The sequence below is a fragment of the Varanus komodoensis genome, unplaced genomic scaffold (genome assembly GCF_004798865.1).
Source record: "Varanus komodoensis strain SLA01 unplaced genomic scaffold, ASM479886v1 scaffold5, whole genome shotgun sequence".
Taxonomy (NCBI): Eukaryota; Metazoa; Chordata; class Lepidosauria; order Squamata; family Varanidae; genus Varanus; species Varanus komodoensis.
In genome coordinates this window covers 13,857,565-13,874,823 of record NW_025336087.1, presented here as the reverse complement: position 1 = coordinate 13,874,823, position 17,259 = coordinate 13,857,565, and the positions used below count along the sequence as shown (strand labels likewise).

At 38.6% G+C, this 17,259-nt stretch overlaps 1 protein-coding gene across 1 annotated transcript in view; it reads left to right on the top strand.

Moving 5' to 3' along the window:
• The window catches only part of FCHO2 (FCH and mu domain containing endocytic adaptor 2), an 81,764-nt gene that overhangs the window by 54,638 nt on the left and 9,867 nt on the right, over nt 1-17,259 (top strand). The window contains exons 12-20 of the mRNA XM_044446544.1: nt 167-221; nt 444-622; nt 2,142-2,153; nt 5,575-5,599; nt 8,330-8,369; nt 10,109-10,203; nt 13,180-13,283; nt 13,370-13,499; nt 14,441-14,552. Coding sequence (XP_044302479.1) covers nt 167-221; nt 444-622; nt 2,142-2,153; nt 5,575-5,599; nt 8,330-8,369; nt 10,109-10,203; nt 13,180-13,283; nt 13,370-13,499; nt 14,441-14,552 — 752 coding nt within the window. The remainder of the gene's footprint in view (nt 1-166; nt 222-443; nt 623-2,141; nt 2,154-5,574; nt 5,600-8,329; nt 8,370-10,108; nt 10,204-13,179; nt 13,284-13,369; nt 13,500-14,440; nt 14,553-17,259) is intronic.

Here is a 17,259-nt window from a genome sequence, read left to right as displayed (position 1 = left end):
TAAATCATTATTACCTAGATTCTGAGATTTCCCTGGACTTAATTGTTCAAAGTTTTTATTGACAGAAGCATACTTGCTTTCATAAACAGATAAAAAGATCATTGATACATACTCAAAATATTTTCAGAACTGCATTGCCCTAATACATTTTCTATTTTCCATCTAGAACATTCCTGACGTAGACGATGAAGGATACAGTATCAAACCTGAAGCAAGCCAGAATATCCTTTTTATTGTTACGCTTATATAGACATCTGGACTTTTTATAAGTCTTTTTGAATATGTTGAACACTATTTTTTTGGGAGGGGAAGTTGGATGAGCCTTAATATTCATTAGCAACTCAATTTCCTCATAATTACTGTATGTACTTTCATCTGTATTCATGGTATAGTGATACTGTTGCTTAACTGATCAATCAGTATTTGCCTTAACTACAAATAACATGCCAAACAGAACCACTTCTATTCCTCAAGTGAATCTGATTCTGATGACGATGAACCAAGGAAGTTCCACGTGGAAATCAAACCTGTACTACCAAACAATAGTTCTCATTATACAATGCCTTCACTGGATGAATTAAAAGAATCAATAGGGAACATCACAATTTCACCAGCTATATCTGTAAGTAACCTGAGCATAGTATTTAGTATATCAGATACATTATGTAATGATTTGTGCTATTTGTTACAAACTTAAAATTAATCAGTATAACATAAATCTATGAACTGTATAGGCTCTGTAACTCAGTTGCGTATTTTTAATGAGCTATATTATAGAATAATAATGGATTTAGGATGCAAATGGACAATAGAACCATCTTAGTTCAGAGATAAAGAGGAAAGAAACCAGCTGCTCAGATTAGCTAGAGCCTAATTAGTTCAGAAGAGAGTCATTCCAAGCTTAGTTCTTGAAGTTTTATTTAAGAATTCTATTTTGCAGCTCAGTTGTTCATATGTATATCAGTAAGCTCAAATTGTGTTAGATTCCATTGTCCATTGAAGTCACATTTTTAGTTGAGGTCTTTAGCTGGGAGGGAGAGTGCATGTCGGTGGCATGTCAGAATTAGAACACTCACATCACACAATCCTACTCAAAACCCTCTTTGTTTGGCTCTTTTGCTTGCTTGCTTTATTTATTTAGTACATCTTCCATTGTGCAAGGATAGATAAATCTCTGGCTAACACAAGTAAACAATGTCTACAGGATTGCCGCTGTCTGCGTGCTTATTGACACTCTCACAGGACTCTAGTAAATGTCTTGCCTTGCAATCTAAGGCTGCATCAAGTGTGTGAAAGGAAATAACATTCTTGCCTGGTTTGCCCAAGTACAGGGAGGTTAACAAGCCATGGTGGGTGTTGATTTGCATACCTCATATTGGAGTTGATATGGAGGTTGTCGTATGCGAGTTGATTTGCATAATTACCCACGCTAGGCACAGCTTCTTAGTTAATCCCAGAACAGGTGGCTTATTGAGATGGTTAACAAACTACCCAGAACCCGTGGCTTGTTGTTTGTTGACTGCCCCAACAAATCACCCTTGCAAGACAAGAAGTGCAGCAGTGAGGCTTGGATCAGACACTTGGTACCTGTGAGTGCCTCAGCCTATCATGGCTTATTACCAATGATCATGTGAATCAAGTGACAGAACATTCTGATCCATCCATGCCTTGTGCTAAAACGACTGCTTCTTGAGAGACTTTATTTCCCAGCTATAGAGAAAGAGGAATTCTAAATATTTGATTTAAAGATCTTCCAAAATAGTTCAGAACATGCACAGAAATTTTAGCTTTCTACGAATTTGAAAAGACAGTACTTCCATGAGCCAAGGCCCCAAATCACTCTATATGAGGATGAATACTATTATAAAATATGCAATTTATAGTCAACCACCCAGAGAGCTTTGGCTGTGGGAACATATAGCAATTAATTAAATCATGCCAGTAAGATTTTCACAAAGAATTCTTGCTTTTTTCTCTATTAAATACTAAATCTGTTTTTAATGCTGTGGGATTTTTATTCTATTAATATTTTAGCTTCTGCACAGTAGGCAATTAGAGAAGAATGTACACTAGAAAATAAAACTTGCATAAAACTGTAAATAATTATGTTTTCTCCATTTTATTTCCTATGCTGACATCAGAGACATAGTCCTGTAAGTATTAAATATACTTGATTAGTAATATCACAGTTTTAACGAAGACTTAAAAGGTGTGGGATAATGATTGTAGTCCAGTTTTTGTAATGTTTTGTAGTGGTTAATTTCAGTTTATGGAAAGTTGACAGTTAATTTTGTAAACACTTTGACTTGCAATAATCCGCTCCATATGTTAGCACCAGGAAAGACAGTACATCCGAAGTCTGTTAAAGAGAAAAGAACAATAGTATGATGATTTTTTATGTTGTTGCATCTGTTAAACCAGCATTTTTAAACCTGTTTCGACCTCCTCTAGGGGTCTTTATTAGATTTACTCCAGTAAGTCTTAGTAAGACATCTACTTTATGTTAGCTCAGAACAGATTTTTCAGAATAGCTTCACAGTTTGGTCCACTACCCTGAGGCCTTTTGAAATGACTTATCCATGGTCTCTAGTATAGATGTAGGTTATTTTTAATAAATAGCACCTGTTGAATAGTACCCATTGACCTGGTTCACATGACAAATAAAGTCGCAGTAGCTTAGATTTATAGTATAGCAGAGTTGGAAGGGACCAGAGTGCCATCATGTCTAATCATCTGCTCAGTGCAGTCCAAGTTAAACCATCCCTCTCAGACAGCTGTCCAGTTGCATCTTGAATGCCTCTAAGTGTGGGAGACCCTTCAATCTCCCTAGGTAATTGTTTCCATTGTTGTACTAGTCTGACAGTCAGGAAGTTCTTCCTGATGTTCTGTCAGAGCCTATCTTCTTGTAACTTGAGATTGTTAATTCCTGTGTCTTGCACTCTGGGATGTTGGAGAAGAGATGGTGGCCTTCCTCTTTGTGACTACCTTTCAAGCATTTGAAGAGTGCTCTTACATCTCTCCTCAGTCTTCTCTTTTTGAGGCTAAACATGCCTGGTCCTTTCAACCTCCCCATTGTTTTCAGTGCCTGGATCACCCTCCTCTTAACTCTTTCCAGTTTGTCTGTGTCTTTTTTTAACTGTGGTGCCCAGAACTGGACGCAGTACTCTAGATGAGGTCTAACCAGTCCTAAGGAAAGGAGAATTAGAACTTCTCATGGTTTGGAAATGATATTTCTGTTAACTCAGCTTAAAATAGCATCTGCGCTTTTTGCAGCCACATCACATTGTTGACTCATATTCAGCTTATGATCTACAATTCCAAAAACCTTGAGCCAAGTATTGCCCATCTTGTACCAATGCATTTGGTTTCTTTTTCCTAGATGCAGAACTTGGCATTTGCCCATGTTGAATTTCATTCCATGGTTTTCAGTCTAGTGCTCCTATCAAGATCACATTGAATCTTATTTCATTTTTTCCAGAATATTAGCTATCCCACTCATTTGTGTCATCTGCAAATTTGATAATTGTTCCCTCCACTTCCTCATTCAGATCATCAATAAAAATATTGAAGAGCACTGGGTCCAGGACTGAATGCTACAGTACTCCACTTGCTAACTCTCCTCAGTTTGAGAAGGTGCCATTGATGAGCACTCTGAGTCCAATTTTGTACCCAACTGGATCTACCTGATAGTTGTTCCATCTAGCACACTTTTAGCTAGTTTGCAGCTAAAAACTAACTAAAAGCTTTGCTGTAAGCTGTAGTGGGTTACTGTGTCATGGAAACCCAGCATGGTTTGGTCACAGTGGCTTAAGTTTTGCTTATAAGCCACCCTTACTTGTCATGGTAGAGTTTGTTTGACCTACAAAAACCCATTGTGGGTTAACCCAGACTGTTAGTGTCTCACTTGGGAAGAGCAGCAAAAATTCTTGCTGTTGTTCCCAAGCAGCTACAGGGAAAGTACCACTGCCAACCACCTCAAACAAATTGAAGTGGACCCAGTGGGCATCTGGCAAAGGCTTTCCTTCTCACTGCAACTGTGGACCATTTTTTGCTTGCCATACCCCTTCCTCCAAAAACATGAGGAATTAGAGTCCACAGTCTTTGTTTTGTCAATTAAGAACGGTTCCTTCAAGATGCCCCAGCAGCACCTTGAAGGGCCTGCCTGTATTTGCCCACCCTTTAAAAAATAAGAACATAGGAAAAGCTTTACTGGATCAGACCAAACATCCATCAAGTCCAGCACTCCCAACACACAGTGGCAAACTCAAGCAGGATGGTTGCAAGACATTCACATACCCAAACTCCTCAGCAGCTAGTGTATGCAGGGATGCTTCATTTGGTAAAGGAGGTAGCACATAGCCAGCAAGGCTAGTAGCCACTCAACTCATAGCCTTCTCCCCCATGGATCTGTCCAATCCCCTTTTAAAGCCATTCAGATTGGTGGCTGTCAGCACTTCCCATGGCAGCAAATTTTGTCGCTTAACTATACAGTGGGTGAAGAAGTATTTCCTTTTATCTGTAGCAGACCTCCCATCAGTCAGATTCATGAGATATTTCTGGGTTCTAGAGTTAATGGGAGAGAGAGAGAAATGTTTTCCTCCCCACTTTCTCTGTGCCATGCATTATTTTAAGCATCTCTGTCATGTCTCCCCTTCTTGCTTTTTTTTTCTGGCAGTTCTATTTTCTGTTCTGTTCCTAATTGTGTCTGACATGGAGTTTGCTTTTTTCACAGCAGCTGCACACTGGGCCGACATTTTCATTGAGCTTTTACTACTATCCAAGATCCCTTTCTTGCTCAGTCACTGCTAACTCAGATCCAATCAGCATATACTTGTTGGGATTTTTTGCTCCAGCGTGCATTACTGTACACTTGCTTACAGTGTACAGTAATGCACACTGGATCCCTTCGGAGCTACTTGCATTCCTTTTTTGTTTTAACCACTCTAAATGGTTTAGTCCCATCAGCAAACCTGGCCAATTCACTAACTCCTAATTCTGGATCATTCATTAATAGGTTGAAAAGTATTCGTCCTAATACAGAAACCTGTGGGACTCCACTGGTTGCATCTCTCCACTGGAAGAAATTGTCATTTGTTCCCACACTGTGTCTTCTGTTCTTAACCAGTTAGTGATCCATAAGGGGATTCCCCCCCCCCCCCATTATTCCATGACTGCTTAATTTGCCTGGGAGCCTTTGGTGAAGGACTTCATCAAAAGCCTTTTAGAAGTGAACAATGACTACTGGTTCACCCCTGTCCTCATGCTTTTTGAAACTATCAGAGATATCCAATGATAGTGAGACAAGACTTCCCCTTGCAGAAGCCATGGTGATTTTTTTCCCACCAGGGCTTGTCCCTCTATGTGTTTATTGATTCTATCTTTGATACTGGTTTAAAGTAGTTTATCCAGAACAGATGATAAGCTAACTGGCTTGTAATTTCCTGGACCCTGGATTCCCTGGATCCCTTTTTAAAAATGGGTGTTAGATTTGTCTCCATATGCAGCTCCTGTTTAAGTTTAGAATGCTAATACTTCTTCAGTAAGCATTGTTTGTTCTTCTTATCTTTCATTTAGGCCCAAATGAACCGGAACTCATCTAGTAAGTTTGTGGGGACACCTAAGCAATGTCAGATATTTCTTATGTTTATATCAGACTTGAACTTTCTGTTTATGAGCATGAACCTTTACAATCTATTGTTTCTTGGCAATGTATGTATGTTGTGATAACTGGGTGTTATAAATCAGGTTTTTTCTTTGTATTGGGGGGGGGGAGATTTCCCCCCAAAACAAAATTCCCTTCCTGCAAAAGTCTATTTTCTGGCAGTTGTTCAAAATATGTTCACAGTAAAATATTAACTGAAGCCTTTGTGGAAGGAAGTAGGCAGCTTTAGTGGATCTCATGGAAGATGATAGCACTAGAAACTGTCTCGCATATTGAAACTTGATGCTTGCATACTAGCTTTAAGAATAATGATCATGCTCCAGGCTATAAAGATTTTTCCTGTTTGTCTTCCTCCCAGCCTTATATGGGTGATAGCTTCTAGTTATTGCTAAAAATCATTTTTGCTGAAGTAATATATAAAAATGGAAGCACACATTTATATTTCTATAAAATAGAGGTAATTTTCTGTCCTAGCTTCTCTGTTATTAAAGGAGATTATTCTTTTTTTAATACAGATCTGCAGTCTCTTAAAAATGGTGTGAAAACAACCGCTGATTATGTGGGTCATTTAGATCAGGACTACACCATGGGTTTCAAGAGGTTAAACTTTCTTCTTAGTGCCATTTCCAGCTGCTGCTCTTTCATACGAACAGCTGTACAGGTTTTCCTTGACAGGACAAGTAATAACTACAGAGCTTATTTAGCTGGAAATATGGCATGTGGGAAGACATTAAAGCCTAATCACATAAAAGACCCCTACCTATGCAGCAAAAATAGTGTTGGTGTGACTTGTAAACAATTGAGAATGGTGTGGGATAGAAGAGGGGAGTTGAAATGCCCTTTCCTATTAGATGAGCAGAGGAACAAACAACTCATACTTTGAGGAGCAGTACAGGCAGTCCCCAAATTATGAATGAGATCAGGTCCTAAGAAAATGGAAAATCGACTTTAAGTCGAATTTGTATGTAAATTGGATCATGTATAGTCAGCCCTCCACTTGTGGGGGGTAGGGGTGCAGGACCTTCATGAAAGTGAAAAAAACACAGATATCTCTAAGCCCCTCCCTGCCCAAAATCACCAGTGCCGCCTTTTTGCACCAAGGAAATGCCCAAAGGAATTTCTCTTTCTGGAGGGGCAAGTCAGGAAGGCATGCTTTGGAAGCCTCCCTCTCTACCCTTTTGCTTCCTCTCTCTCTATGTGGATCCCTTTCTCTTTGTGGTGATGACAATTTTGTGAAGTAATTTTTAAAACATTAATAGGCTTTATGTCAGTTCTTTCATAAATATGTGTTCTTCATAAGTTGGATGCTTGTAACTCAGGGAAAGCTGCCATCTGCCAGAAAAACTACTACGAAATAACATAATGCAACATGCTATTTTCTGTAATTACTTATTTTGTAACTTTATCCTGCTTTTAGATTGGAGATCTTAAAGAGGCACATATCATTTATAAAATTTACTTATTTGCTTATTTTGTATGCTGTCCAATAGCCATAGACTCTCTGAGTGGCCCACAACATAATGAACAACATATAACATCAATTAAAAATACAATTCGTTTAAATAATCATAGCGTAAAATCAGTCAACAATCAGATCAAATCAAAATAAACTATGTATTAAAATAGCAAAAAAAGGTAAAAATGTTCATACTAAAAGTTTGTCTGGCATTAAAATCAGAAGTGGCAGCAGTAACACTTCTGTAAACTATTAAGCCAAACAAATGTAACAAAACACCTCACCCACCAAAATAATCACAAGAAAGATAGCTTTTTAACTGGCGTCTAAAAGAATACAAAGTTGGCGCCAGCTGAATCTTAGATGGGAGTGTGTTCCACAAACAGGGCACTATTATAGAGAAGGCCTTCCTCCTTACCACCTTCCCCTTTGCTTCACTGAGGGAGGAATATGGAAAAGAGCCTCCGATGATGACCTCAACAATCGGGTTGGTATAGCTGGAGATAAGCATTTCTTCAGATACCCTGGCCCCAAGCCCCAAATGTAATCGATACACTGCAAACTTCCATTTTAAAATTAAATCAAACCATCCCTGTTGGAGCTATAGCAGGCATTTTATGCCTGGATTCCTTTCCATAGGGCAGTTGCTCTTACATGTTCTCGTACCAAGGGAGGGGAGATTCCAGGTGAACCAGGAGACAGCTTCTTATATTGTCTTAATGTACCTCCTTCTTTTTCCTAGAATCCTTTTCATATAGTCATTTGTATTAGATTATTTATCCATCCCACCTTTTTCTTTTTTTAAGAAATCAAAACAGCTTGCATAATTAATTATTCTCCTCTTGTTGCTTTCAATATTATCCCCACAGCAAGTCTATGAGGTAGGTTGGACTGAGAGTCTGTGATGGACCCAAAATCACCCAATTGACTTCATGGCTGAGCAGGAACTAGAACCCAAATCACATGACTCCCAGCCTCACACTCTTAAACACTATACCACACTGTCTCTCACTGATCAGAAGAAAATATGAGGAAAATCAGACCAAAACAGATGATTCACGCTGCAATTCATGTCCATTTCACTTTAACATTTATTTGTATTACTTTATATTGCCACTTTATCAGTTGGAATTCTGTTCTATTACAAGCTTGCTGATTTTGTTAATTAAATGTCACTGCTTTCAACTGTTATCATATATCTTTCTAATTAGGTGAAGAATTAACAAAAGCAAAGTTTTCGGCATCTATTGAGTAAGTTTTACTTTTTAATTTCATTTGAATTTTATTTCTTCAGTTCCTCCATATTTCTGTATCCCTTACTGGATTCAGATGTTGTAGCTTAGGCTTTGCTATGGAGATTTGTTTAATTTTTCAGTTTATAAATAAATTTAATTCTTCATTCTGGCTGTTTTCCTCCCGTCCCATTCTAGTGATTTGTTGTTCATATCCAAATATATAACTCTTCATCTCTGAACTCATCAAAATTCATTTTTTTCCATTTACATTATATATCTTTGTGCTGAATAGTACTGGTATTTGTAAAATTTTATCTACTTAAACTTAAGCAAAAGAGTGCAAATTTAAATACATGTATTTGCTTTCATAAGTGAAAAGGTTGTTTTTAATCTCCCCAGATCCTCCAAGACTGTGCAGGAAATAGGATAGGTTTTTAAATAATCAGTTAATTACTTGTTTTCCATACAATCCTACATATGGGTGCTGGAATTGTTTTGGAACACTCTAGAACTAGATTAACATATTTGTGTGTGACTTTTCTCCACACTCACTACATACATACAAGGTGCATGGTTCTGCCTTCCTGCTCAATTCTTTAAAAAAGGACATTCTTGATGCTGTTTCCTGAGCCTTCTGCTGCCCTGACTGCACCATGTACACATGGAACAAATCTGGTTGCCTTGTTGCCTCTTAAAGTAGTTCTCATTGTCAAACGTCATGGCCCCTAAGAAAAGACAGAGAGTTGTAGCTGAAATAAATTGTTTCTGGAACATGTCTGTCTTGTGATTTATGCACATGATATTTCTGCATGATGATATGCACATGTCCCAAAATGAAAAGGGAGTTCAAGATGCATACAGCTTTTCTTGTGTTGAAATCTGACAGCTCTGTCCCTGATGTTTATGATTCCTGATGGGTTGGTAATATGTGATTATTACTAACAAAGAAAAGAATATAAGTTCATGCTCTTTAACAATGGACTTTTCATTTACACAAAGTCCCATCTGTGGGCTATATGTAGTATCCTTATTTCATTTGTAGTTACATTTAAACAATAAATTTCCTTTAAGTTCCAAAAAACAAAATTACTTGTTTAATAACTTAAAATAATACCAGTAGGACATATCTGAGTCTATGCTTTCTGACTTCCATTCTTTTGAGGTAGCTTAACCATAAACTTCTTTGAATTCTGTTCAGTTCCCAAAACATTTCATCTCATCTTTACTTATTTACCACTTATCATAAGTAGAAAATGTTAACAATATTATCTTTACTACCTAACCAGATAGCTTTCCTTTAAGCTTCTTATCTGAATCTTGTTGTTGTTTTCCGGAGCTTAGGAGGATCAAAAAGGATTGGGAGTAATCAACCTTTGTGTCACTTACAAAAGGTTAAGAAGCTAGAAGAGAAAAATACAGTAAACCTAGCCTAACTGAAAGAATATATCTGTTAGAACGGATAGTTACGAGTTTCGGTTTGTTACACAAGGTACTAAAAAGTTCTTGAAAGGTTCAGAAAGGTGCAAGATGCCAGAATACAAAATGCTTTAACAGGAAAGCAAAGACTTTTGGAGCAAAAGTGAATGTAATAAGAACAGAAGGACCACTGAATCTATATTTTCTCTAATAAGAAGTTATGTTTTTATGAAAACATGCATAGAAACTTTCAGCTTTTCCTACAGCACTGTAAACAGGTTAGATGCTTTTATACAAGTGCATGATGTTTGTTTATTTTGTGGTGAACCTGCAAATTAGGAAAGGGAACAATGACCTCTTGGCCTGGGATCCACTCTTTAGAAATTCTGGTGACTCATCCTCCCTGACCTCAACAATGTCATCTTCATCAACAGGTAAGAATATTGTTACTCAAAAAAAGCTTATGTGTATGTATGTTTTTTTGAAGAAAACCCACAATGACTACAGTGCCATGACATAAGATTTATAAATATACAGTTAAACTTAAGCCGAATTTTTACTGATAAATTAACAAGATTATTTAAAACATAATGTAACTGAAAGCACTTAACACCATTTGTGTTCCTATTTAGGCATGTCTCTTCCCTTTTAAAGCTGATTGCAAAATATTTGTTTAAATTCTGACAATTGTCACTTAAGAGTATATGATTTCTACACAAGCTATCTTTCCTCCATACTGGTCACATCTTGTAAAAGCAGAACGCTGTGCCATCAAGAAGAAAGGAAATTGGAAATAAGAGTAAAGAGAGATGATAGAAGAGTTTTGTTGTTGTTGTGTGGTGTGTGCAGTGACTATTTTGAATATGTAGCTCCAACAGGGCAGTACATCATGTCCTTCTAACCTAGCTAATATGTGTTATTTGTGGATTAAACAACCTTCACATAACCCTTAATTACTAGTAGCATTTTATGAGTGTTATTTAACCTTTAATCACCCACAGTGGCCAGGTTCACATGACACAGCATATACAAATTGGCAATAATAAATTGTTTATCTTTAGTTAAATAACCCACAGTGGCCCTGTCATGTCCTGCAAACTAGTCCATTCTCAGTGATAACAAAATGATATTTCTTAACAATACAAAAGGAATGCTAAAATCCCAATTGTGTTTAAAGGATGCCAATGTTTCAAACTATGCTTTTACATTTGTTCCAATCATATAATAATACTTACAAAAAATCTTACCATCTGATCAAGGGTTCATCTAATCTAACATTGTGTTTACACAGTGGCAAACTAGCTTCCTGTGGGAAACCAACAGAGCATGAGTGCAATATTGATTTTTTTCTATATCTGTTGGTATACTCCAAAACAAATACCTTGAGCTTGTCTTTTCATTCCTGATACACACAGTACTATGATCAGGGCTTTTTTTTGTCATAGAACGCACTGGAACAGTGTTCCGGCACCTTTCTTTCAGTGGATTTTACGAAGTGATTTTGGCTAGCAGATCAGCAGCAAACATAATTAGCACAGTGCCTGCAGGCTGCTATTGTGTCTGCGATCTGCTATCTGATAGTGAGAGATAGCTGCGGTGCTGCTCCACTGCTCCTTGGCTTGGGATTGGTGTGTGTGCTTACTGCTGGCTTCGATGTGAGTTCTGGCACCTTTTTTTTTTTTTTTTTACAAAAAAAGCACTGACTATGATTGATTCTTTTTCCTATACTATGCTGTGTATAGTATATTATATGTTAAGCATTTAGTGCACCAAAGAAGTTTACAGAACTTGTCCTAGTCATTTGCTTTTGTGCAGACTTAAAGCATGATGAGACATTTTTACTCTGACTGTGTCAGGCACAATACTGTCCAGATTTACCAAGATCAATAGCAAATTTGCAGCTTTCTCTCTTTCATGTGAATTTGGAATCCATAGTTAGTCAAACACCATCATCTTCAGTATTTCAACTTCATACTGCCCAATTGCAAATCTCCCTGGGCAAAAGATTAAAAGCCTAAAAATACAATATAAAACACATACTGATTAAGACAAATTATATACTGACCTGGCTCAGAGGCCATTATAAACTATAGTGTATTGCATGAGCCCAGCATGGTTTAGTCCAGGTGGCTTAACTTATAGGGCATCCTGAGAAGCCATGACCTGTAGGGTTTGTTTCACTCACAGTGGACCCAGATGACACAACCCATTATGGGTTAACCCAAATCACTAGTGAGTCACTTGACAAGAGTAGCAAAAACTGCATGTCATTCTTGGCCAAGTCTCTACTGGGCAAGTGCCACTGCCAACCACCAAAAAAGTGCCCAAGCTGCCAAAACAGAAATTATTAAAAGTATTTTAAAAGCCACCTTTTGCAATCACTGGAAAAAATAAGGGAAAGAAAGCTGCTGTGAATAGAAATGGCCGGTGATCATGGTGGGGAGAGAAGGGCAACTCAGTGCTCCTGCGGTGTCCCCTGCAATATCTACAGGACAACAAAGAAGGAGAGAGGGGATGTATAACCCATGATTGCCTGATCATCTGTTGGGAACATTACAGGGCCTGAGTTGATTCACCCGCACTGGGTGGCTTTTGCTGCAGTGTGGTTATGTGGGTTGTATGTAGTCCAAACCTTCTCATCATGTGGGAAATCTGTCTTTCGATGTGACAGTATCTTACTCTTTTCCTAAAAGTAGGCAGTTGTCCCCCCACCCCACCCCCCTAGAGCTGTAGTTTTGTTTACTTTTGCAACTGATAGAGCTGTAGCTAACACTTTTTCCTTGTGCTAGTTTGCCAGGTACAACAGCCCCTGGGAACTGCCAGGGGCAGCATACAGGCACTCACGTCGCCCCTGTATGTTTTCTCCTCTGTAGCTAACAGCAACCTCTTTATAAACAGTTTGCATTGGGAAACCAGTCTGAGGAGAAAAGGTTAACTTACCTTGCCTCCAAATCAGATCTCTGCCCTGAAAGAATAGGGGGACCCAAACATAAACTTGATCATAAGCAATACACCAAAGAAATTATATCTGGCTGTTACTTATAGATGTTAGTTTTTCTGCAAAGTAATCTGGCTAAGTCCCGTCTTTTTTTGTGAATGGTTTGAGCATAGTTAGGAAAAGTAATACTACTTTATATAATTGAAGTATGGAATTGTTTAAGCTTAAGAACTCTTATAATTTCTAGTATTACCTTTCAGAGCAGTGCTTGTATGTTTACTTCTACTCAATCACCAATGTTCTGGTTTGTATGATTAAAAAGTATTTCCATTCAGCTGTTTCTATTTTTCCTTTAAAAGTACTTTTAGATTTGTTTTTATTCTAATAATTAGTATGCCAGTATATTTTATTTCCAGTGTTTACAAATAAGATTATAATACAAATTTCCTAAAAGCTCATTATTCCCTTCCAGCAAGACCAACAACCCCTCTTTCTGTAGGCACCTTGGTGCCTCCCCCAAGACCAGCTTCTAGACCAAAGCTGACTACAGGGAAGCTCAGTGGAATTAATGAAATTGTAAGCATATTTTTACTTCAGTTATAACTAACTGTAGCCTTGTCTACTTGATTGTATGCCTTGACACATTTCTAATTTGCATTCAGCCAAGGCCATTCAGCCCACCTTTGACCTCCAGTTCCAGTCCACCCCCCTCAGCTCCTTTAGCACGTGCAGAGAGTTCCTCATCAATATCATCATCTACTTCCTTGAGTGCAGCAAATACACCCACAGTTGGTAAGTCACTGTCTGCAAATAAGGCTATAGTACCATCTACATCTTTTGTAGCTTTTGATGTATGTGATCGAAACGGGATATACATAATATATTTATAAATTTATTATAAAATATGAAATAGTTTGTTTATTTAAAATATGTAATCTACTTTGAAAAGTATACGCATACCATTTTACAAGAGAATTGTAGCAGCACCATGTACAAGCAATGCAACTTGTATACCTGGAATAATAGGATCTGTTTGGCAGGATTTGAGACATGAGCAACAAATTTGTTTTATTTTCCATACATATGTAATACATATATGAGAAAAACTCAAAAGGCACAATTCTGTGAATATGTAGAAAGATAACAGTTCTACAACAGGAATGTTGTCTATTTAAGGTTCTTTTTGAAAATAATTCTTATGGGCAATGACCAACACTTATATGGAAACATAAACCTCCTTTATCTCCTGTTCATTGGGTTGTTTGCACATAATGCATACAAATCATGGGTTACCCACAATTACCCACAATTTGTTGTGATGTGTTGGGCATATACTGTAGCTTTTTGGATGTTCACCCTCTGATCAGGAAGTGCTACATGATTTTGAACCTGGACACTCTAACTTAATCATGGGTTAAATGCCCCACAATTGATCTACAGTTCATGGATAACTTAATTGCTTTTCACTCAAGCGTACAGTAGATGTGATATGATGTGATTTTTATATTTCTTATATGTTCATACATTTATATGATTTTTATATTTTTGTAATGTCTTTGAATTCCAGAATTTCTAGGGAAATAGCCTAAAACCTGCATCACTTAATATTTGTTTATTAGTGTTACTTAGATTTCAAGTTAACAGCAAGTGTCTAATAAAAATTATACCCAAAATCATCCATATTTGAAAGTACTGTTCATGGAAATGAAACTTATAAGCTATATGTATTCTAGGAATTTCACGCGGCCCTAGCCCTGTCAGCCTTGGAAATCAAGACACGTTGCCTGTTGCAGTAGCCCTTACTGAATCTGTAAATGCCTACTTCAAAGGAGCAGATCCTACAAAGTTAGTGAAATAATGACTTGTTTTGAATTATTAATGAAACTATGGATTGTTTTATTCATCAACTACTGTATCTTGAACTTTCCGTAATATTGGAGTATGTGTACCTGCATCACCGTTCTGTAGGCCAGTGGCCCCCCCATCTGTTTTGACCCCTGGGAACATTTGGAATTTGTGAAATTGCAGTGGGCATCACCATAAAATAGATCCTATGGAGAATATGGGTTTAATGGATGTCATGGAGACCTGGGCTAGTCAAAAGACAAGTAAATCACTCAAGAAACTGAGTTCAAGCCAAGGAAGGGCATGGACATCAAAGTCAATCCTCATATTTTATTCCCACTCAAAATAAACAAACAAGCAAACAGACCTATTTACATACGCAGTTGTGGGCATGCATACATGGAAGTCTGTGGAGATTAATTCTGAGTAAGTGTACATAAGATTGCTCTGCTTATCTTGTATGCACATACCTGTCCCCATGGCCAAAGAAAAGGAAAATGCCTGTAGTCCCAGAAGGAAATAAGAGGTTTTCACTGCTTTGAGTCCTGGCTCAGCCACTCCATTTGCCATCTAGCACTTCTGTCTCTGCCTTCAGAGCCCTCATGTGGGAAGATGCAGTGTGTGTGTGCCAGTGAGAGTGAGAGAGATAGAACACAGGTGAGAGCTCATTATCAAGCCTATGCTGTAGCAGTGAGGGTGGCAAAGAGCGCATTCTTCTCCACCCACAGCACATCTCAGTGCTGTCCAGTGGAGCTATTCCAAGCGGTTTGTGGCTTCTTGTGAACTTGCCCTAAGAAGATCAAGTGGAATCCTAGGCAGCCCACTGTGACGAGCTTGCACAGTATTTTGAGGATAAAGTTGCTCGCATTTGGCACAAATTGGACTCCACAATTAATGTAGTTCTCCCAACTGAGGAGTCCAGAGCACTATCTGGTCCTATTCTATTGGATACATTTCAATTATTGAGGCCTGAGGATGTGAACAAGGTTCTTGGACAAGTTCAACCTGCCATCTGTATACGCAACACTTTTCCCGCATGGCTGATCATCCAAGCCAAAGAGGAAATGTGTACTTGGATCCAAGAGATCGTGAACGCCTCTCTGAAGGAAGGATTGGTCCCAGCCCCCTTGAAGGAGGCAGTAGTCAGACCTCTCCTGAGGAAGGCAAGCTTGGGCCCAAATGATATTAACAATATCATTGTAGGACAATGGCCAACATTCCCTTTTTGGGCAGGGTGTTTGAGCAGGTGGTGGCTGGGGAGGAAACTTGAGGGAAACTGACCATATCCATCTATTTCAATCTGACTTTACACCTGATTTTGGGATGGAAATTTCCTAGGTCTCCCTGTGGGAGGGCCTTTGCCAGGAGAAAGACAGTGGGGGTATGTCCCTGTTGGTTTTCCTGACCTCTCGGTACTATCAGCTGTGGTATCCTTCTGGATAAGCTGGTCAGGTTGGGAATTGGAGGTACTGCTCTGCACTGGTTCTGCTGTTACCTGACTGGCTGATTCCATAAAGTGGTGCTGGAGGATAGTGGCTATGGGCCATGGCACTTGCGCCATGGAATTTTATTTTATTCTCCATGCCATTTAATATCTTCATGAAATCTCTGGGAGAGGTTATCCAGAGGTTTGGGCTGAAGTGTACTGATGACACTCAGTTCTACCTCTTGTTTTCATCTAACCCAGGTGAAACAGTGGCCATTTTGAGCCAGTGTCTGAGCAGGGTGATGGACTGGTTGTGGGCCAATAAATTGAAGCTTATTCCAGATAAGATTGAAGGTACTGTTGATAGGTGAGTCTTCTGTCCAGGTGGACAGTATCCATTCTGTCCTGGATGGGGTTGCACTCCTTCTAAAGGACAGGGTTTGGAGTTTCAGGGTATTCCTGCAACCAGAGCTATCTCTGAACTACCAGGTGGCTTCTGTGACCCAGAGTACCTTCTGTTAGCTGCTCCCTTACCTGGACAGGGAGAACCTAGCAACAGTTATTCACACTCTGGTAACCTCATGTCTGAACTACTATAGTGCACTCTACGGGGGTTGCCCTTTAAAAGAGTCCAGATACTTAGTACAGAATAGGGCTGCCTGCCTATTAACATGAACTAGTAGGCAAGATCACATAATGCTAGTCCTTTATTATTAACACTGATTACCAGTTGAAGTCTGGGTTTGCTTTAAGGTGCTTTCATTAACATATAAAGCCCTAAATGGGTTGGGGCCTGAATATCTGCAGGGAGCATCTCCTCCCATGTATATCTACCTAGACCTTCAGGTCATCTACTGAGGTCCTTTTCGGCTACTCTTTAAAAGATGCAAGGAAGGTGGCAAAAAAGGGAAGGGCCTTTTTGGCTGTGGTTCCCCAGGTATGGAATCAGCTTCCCAGAAGTGTGCACCTGACACCGAATTTATGTGCTTTTCAGTGCCAGGCTAAAACCTTTTATTTTCCCAGCATTTTAACTGTTAAATAGGAGAGTTATATCTTATTTTATATCAGTGTTGGATTGCCTGGGATTGGTTGCTGTTAAGTCAATTTATGTTTTTACTTGATTGTATTGTTTTTTGGTATTGGTTTTCCCCTCTTGTAAACTGTTCAGAGAGCCCCTGGCTAAGTGAAGAATATATAAAAGCTTTTATAAATAAATGAATAGGGAGCGAGCAAGGCTAGAAAGTAGGAGGGGATGCAAAGAAGAAGCTAGGGATGTGGGCA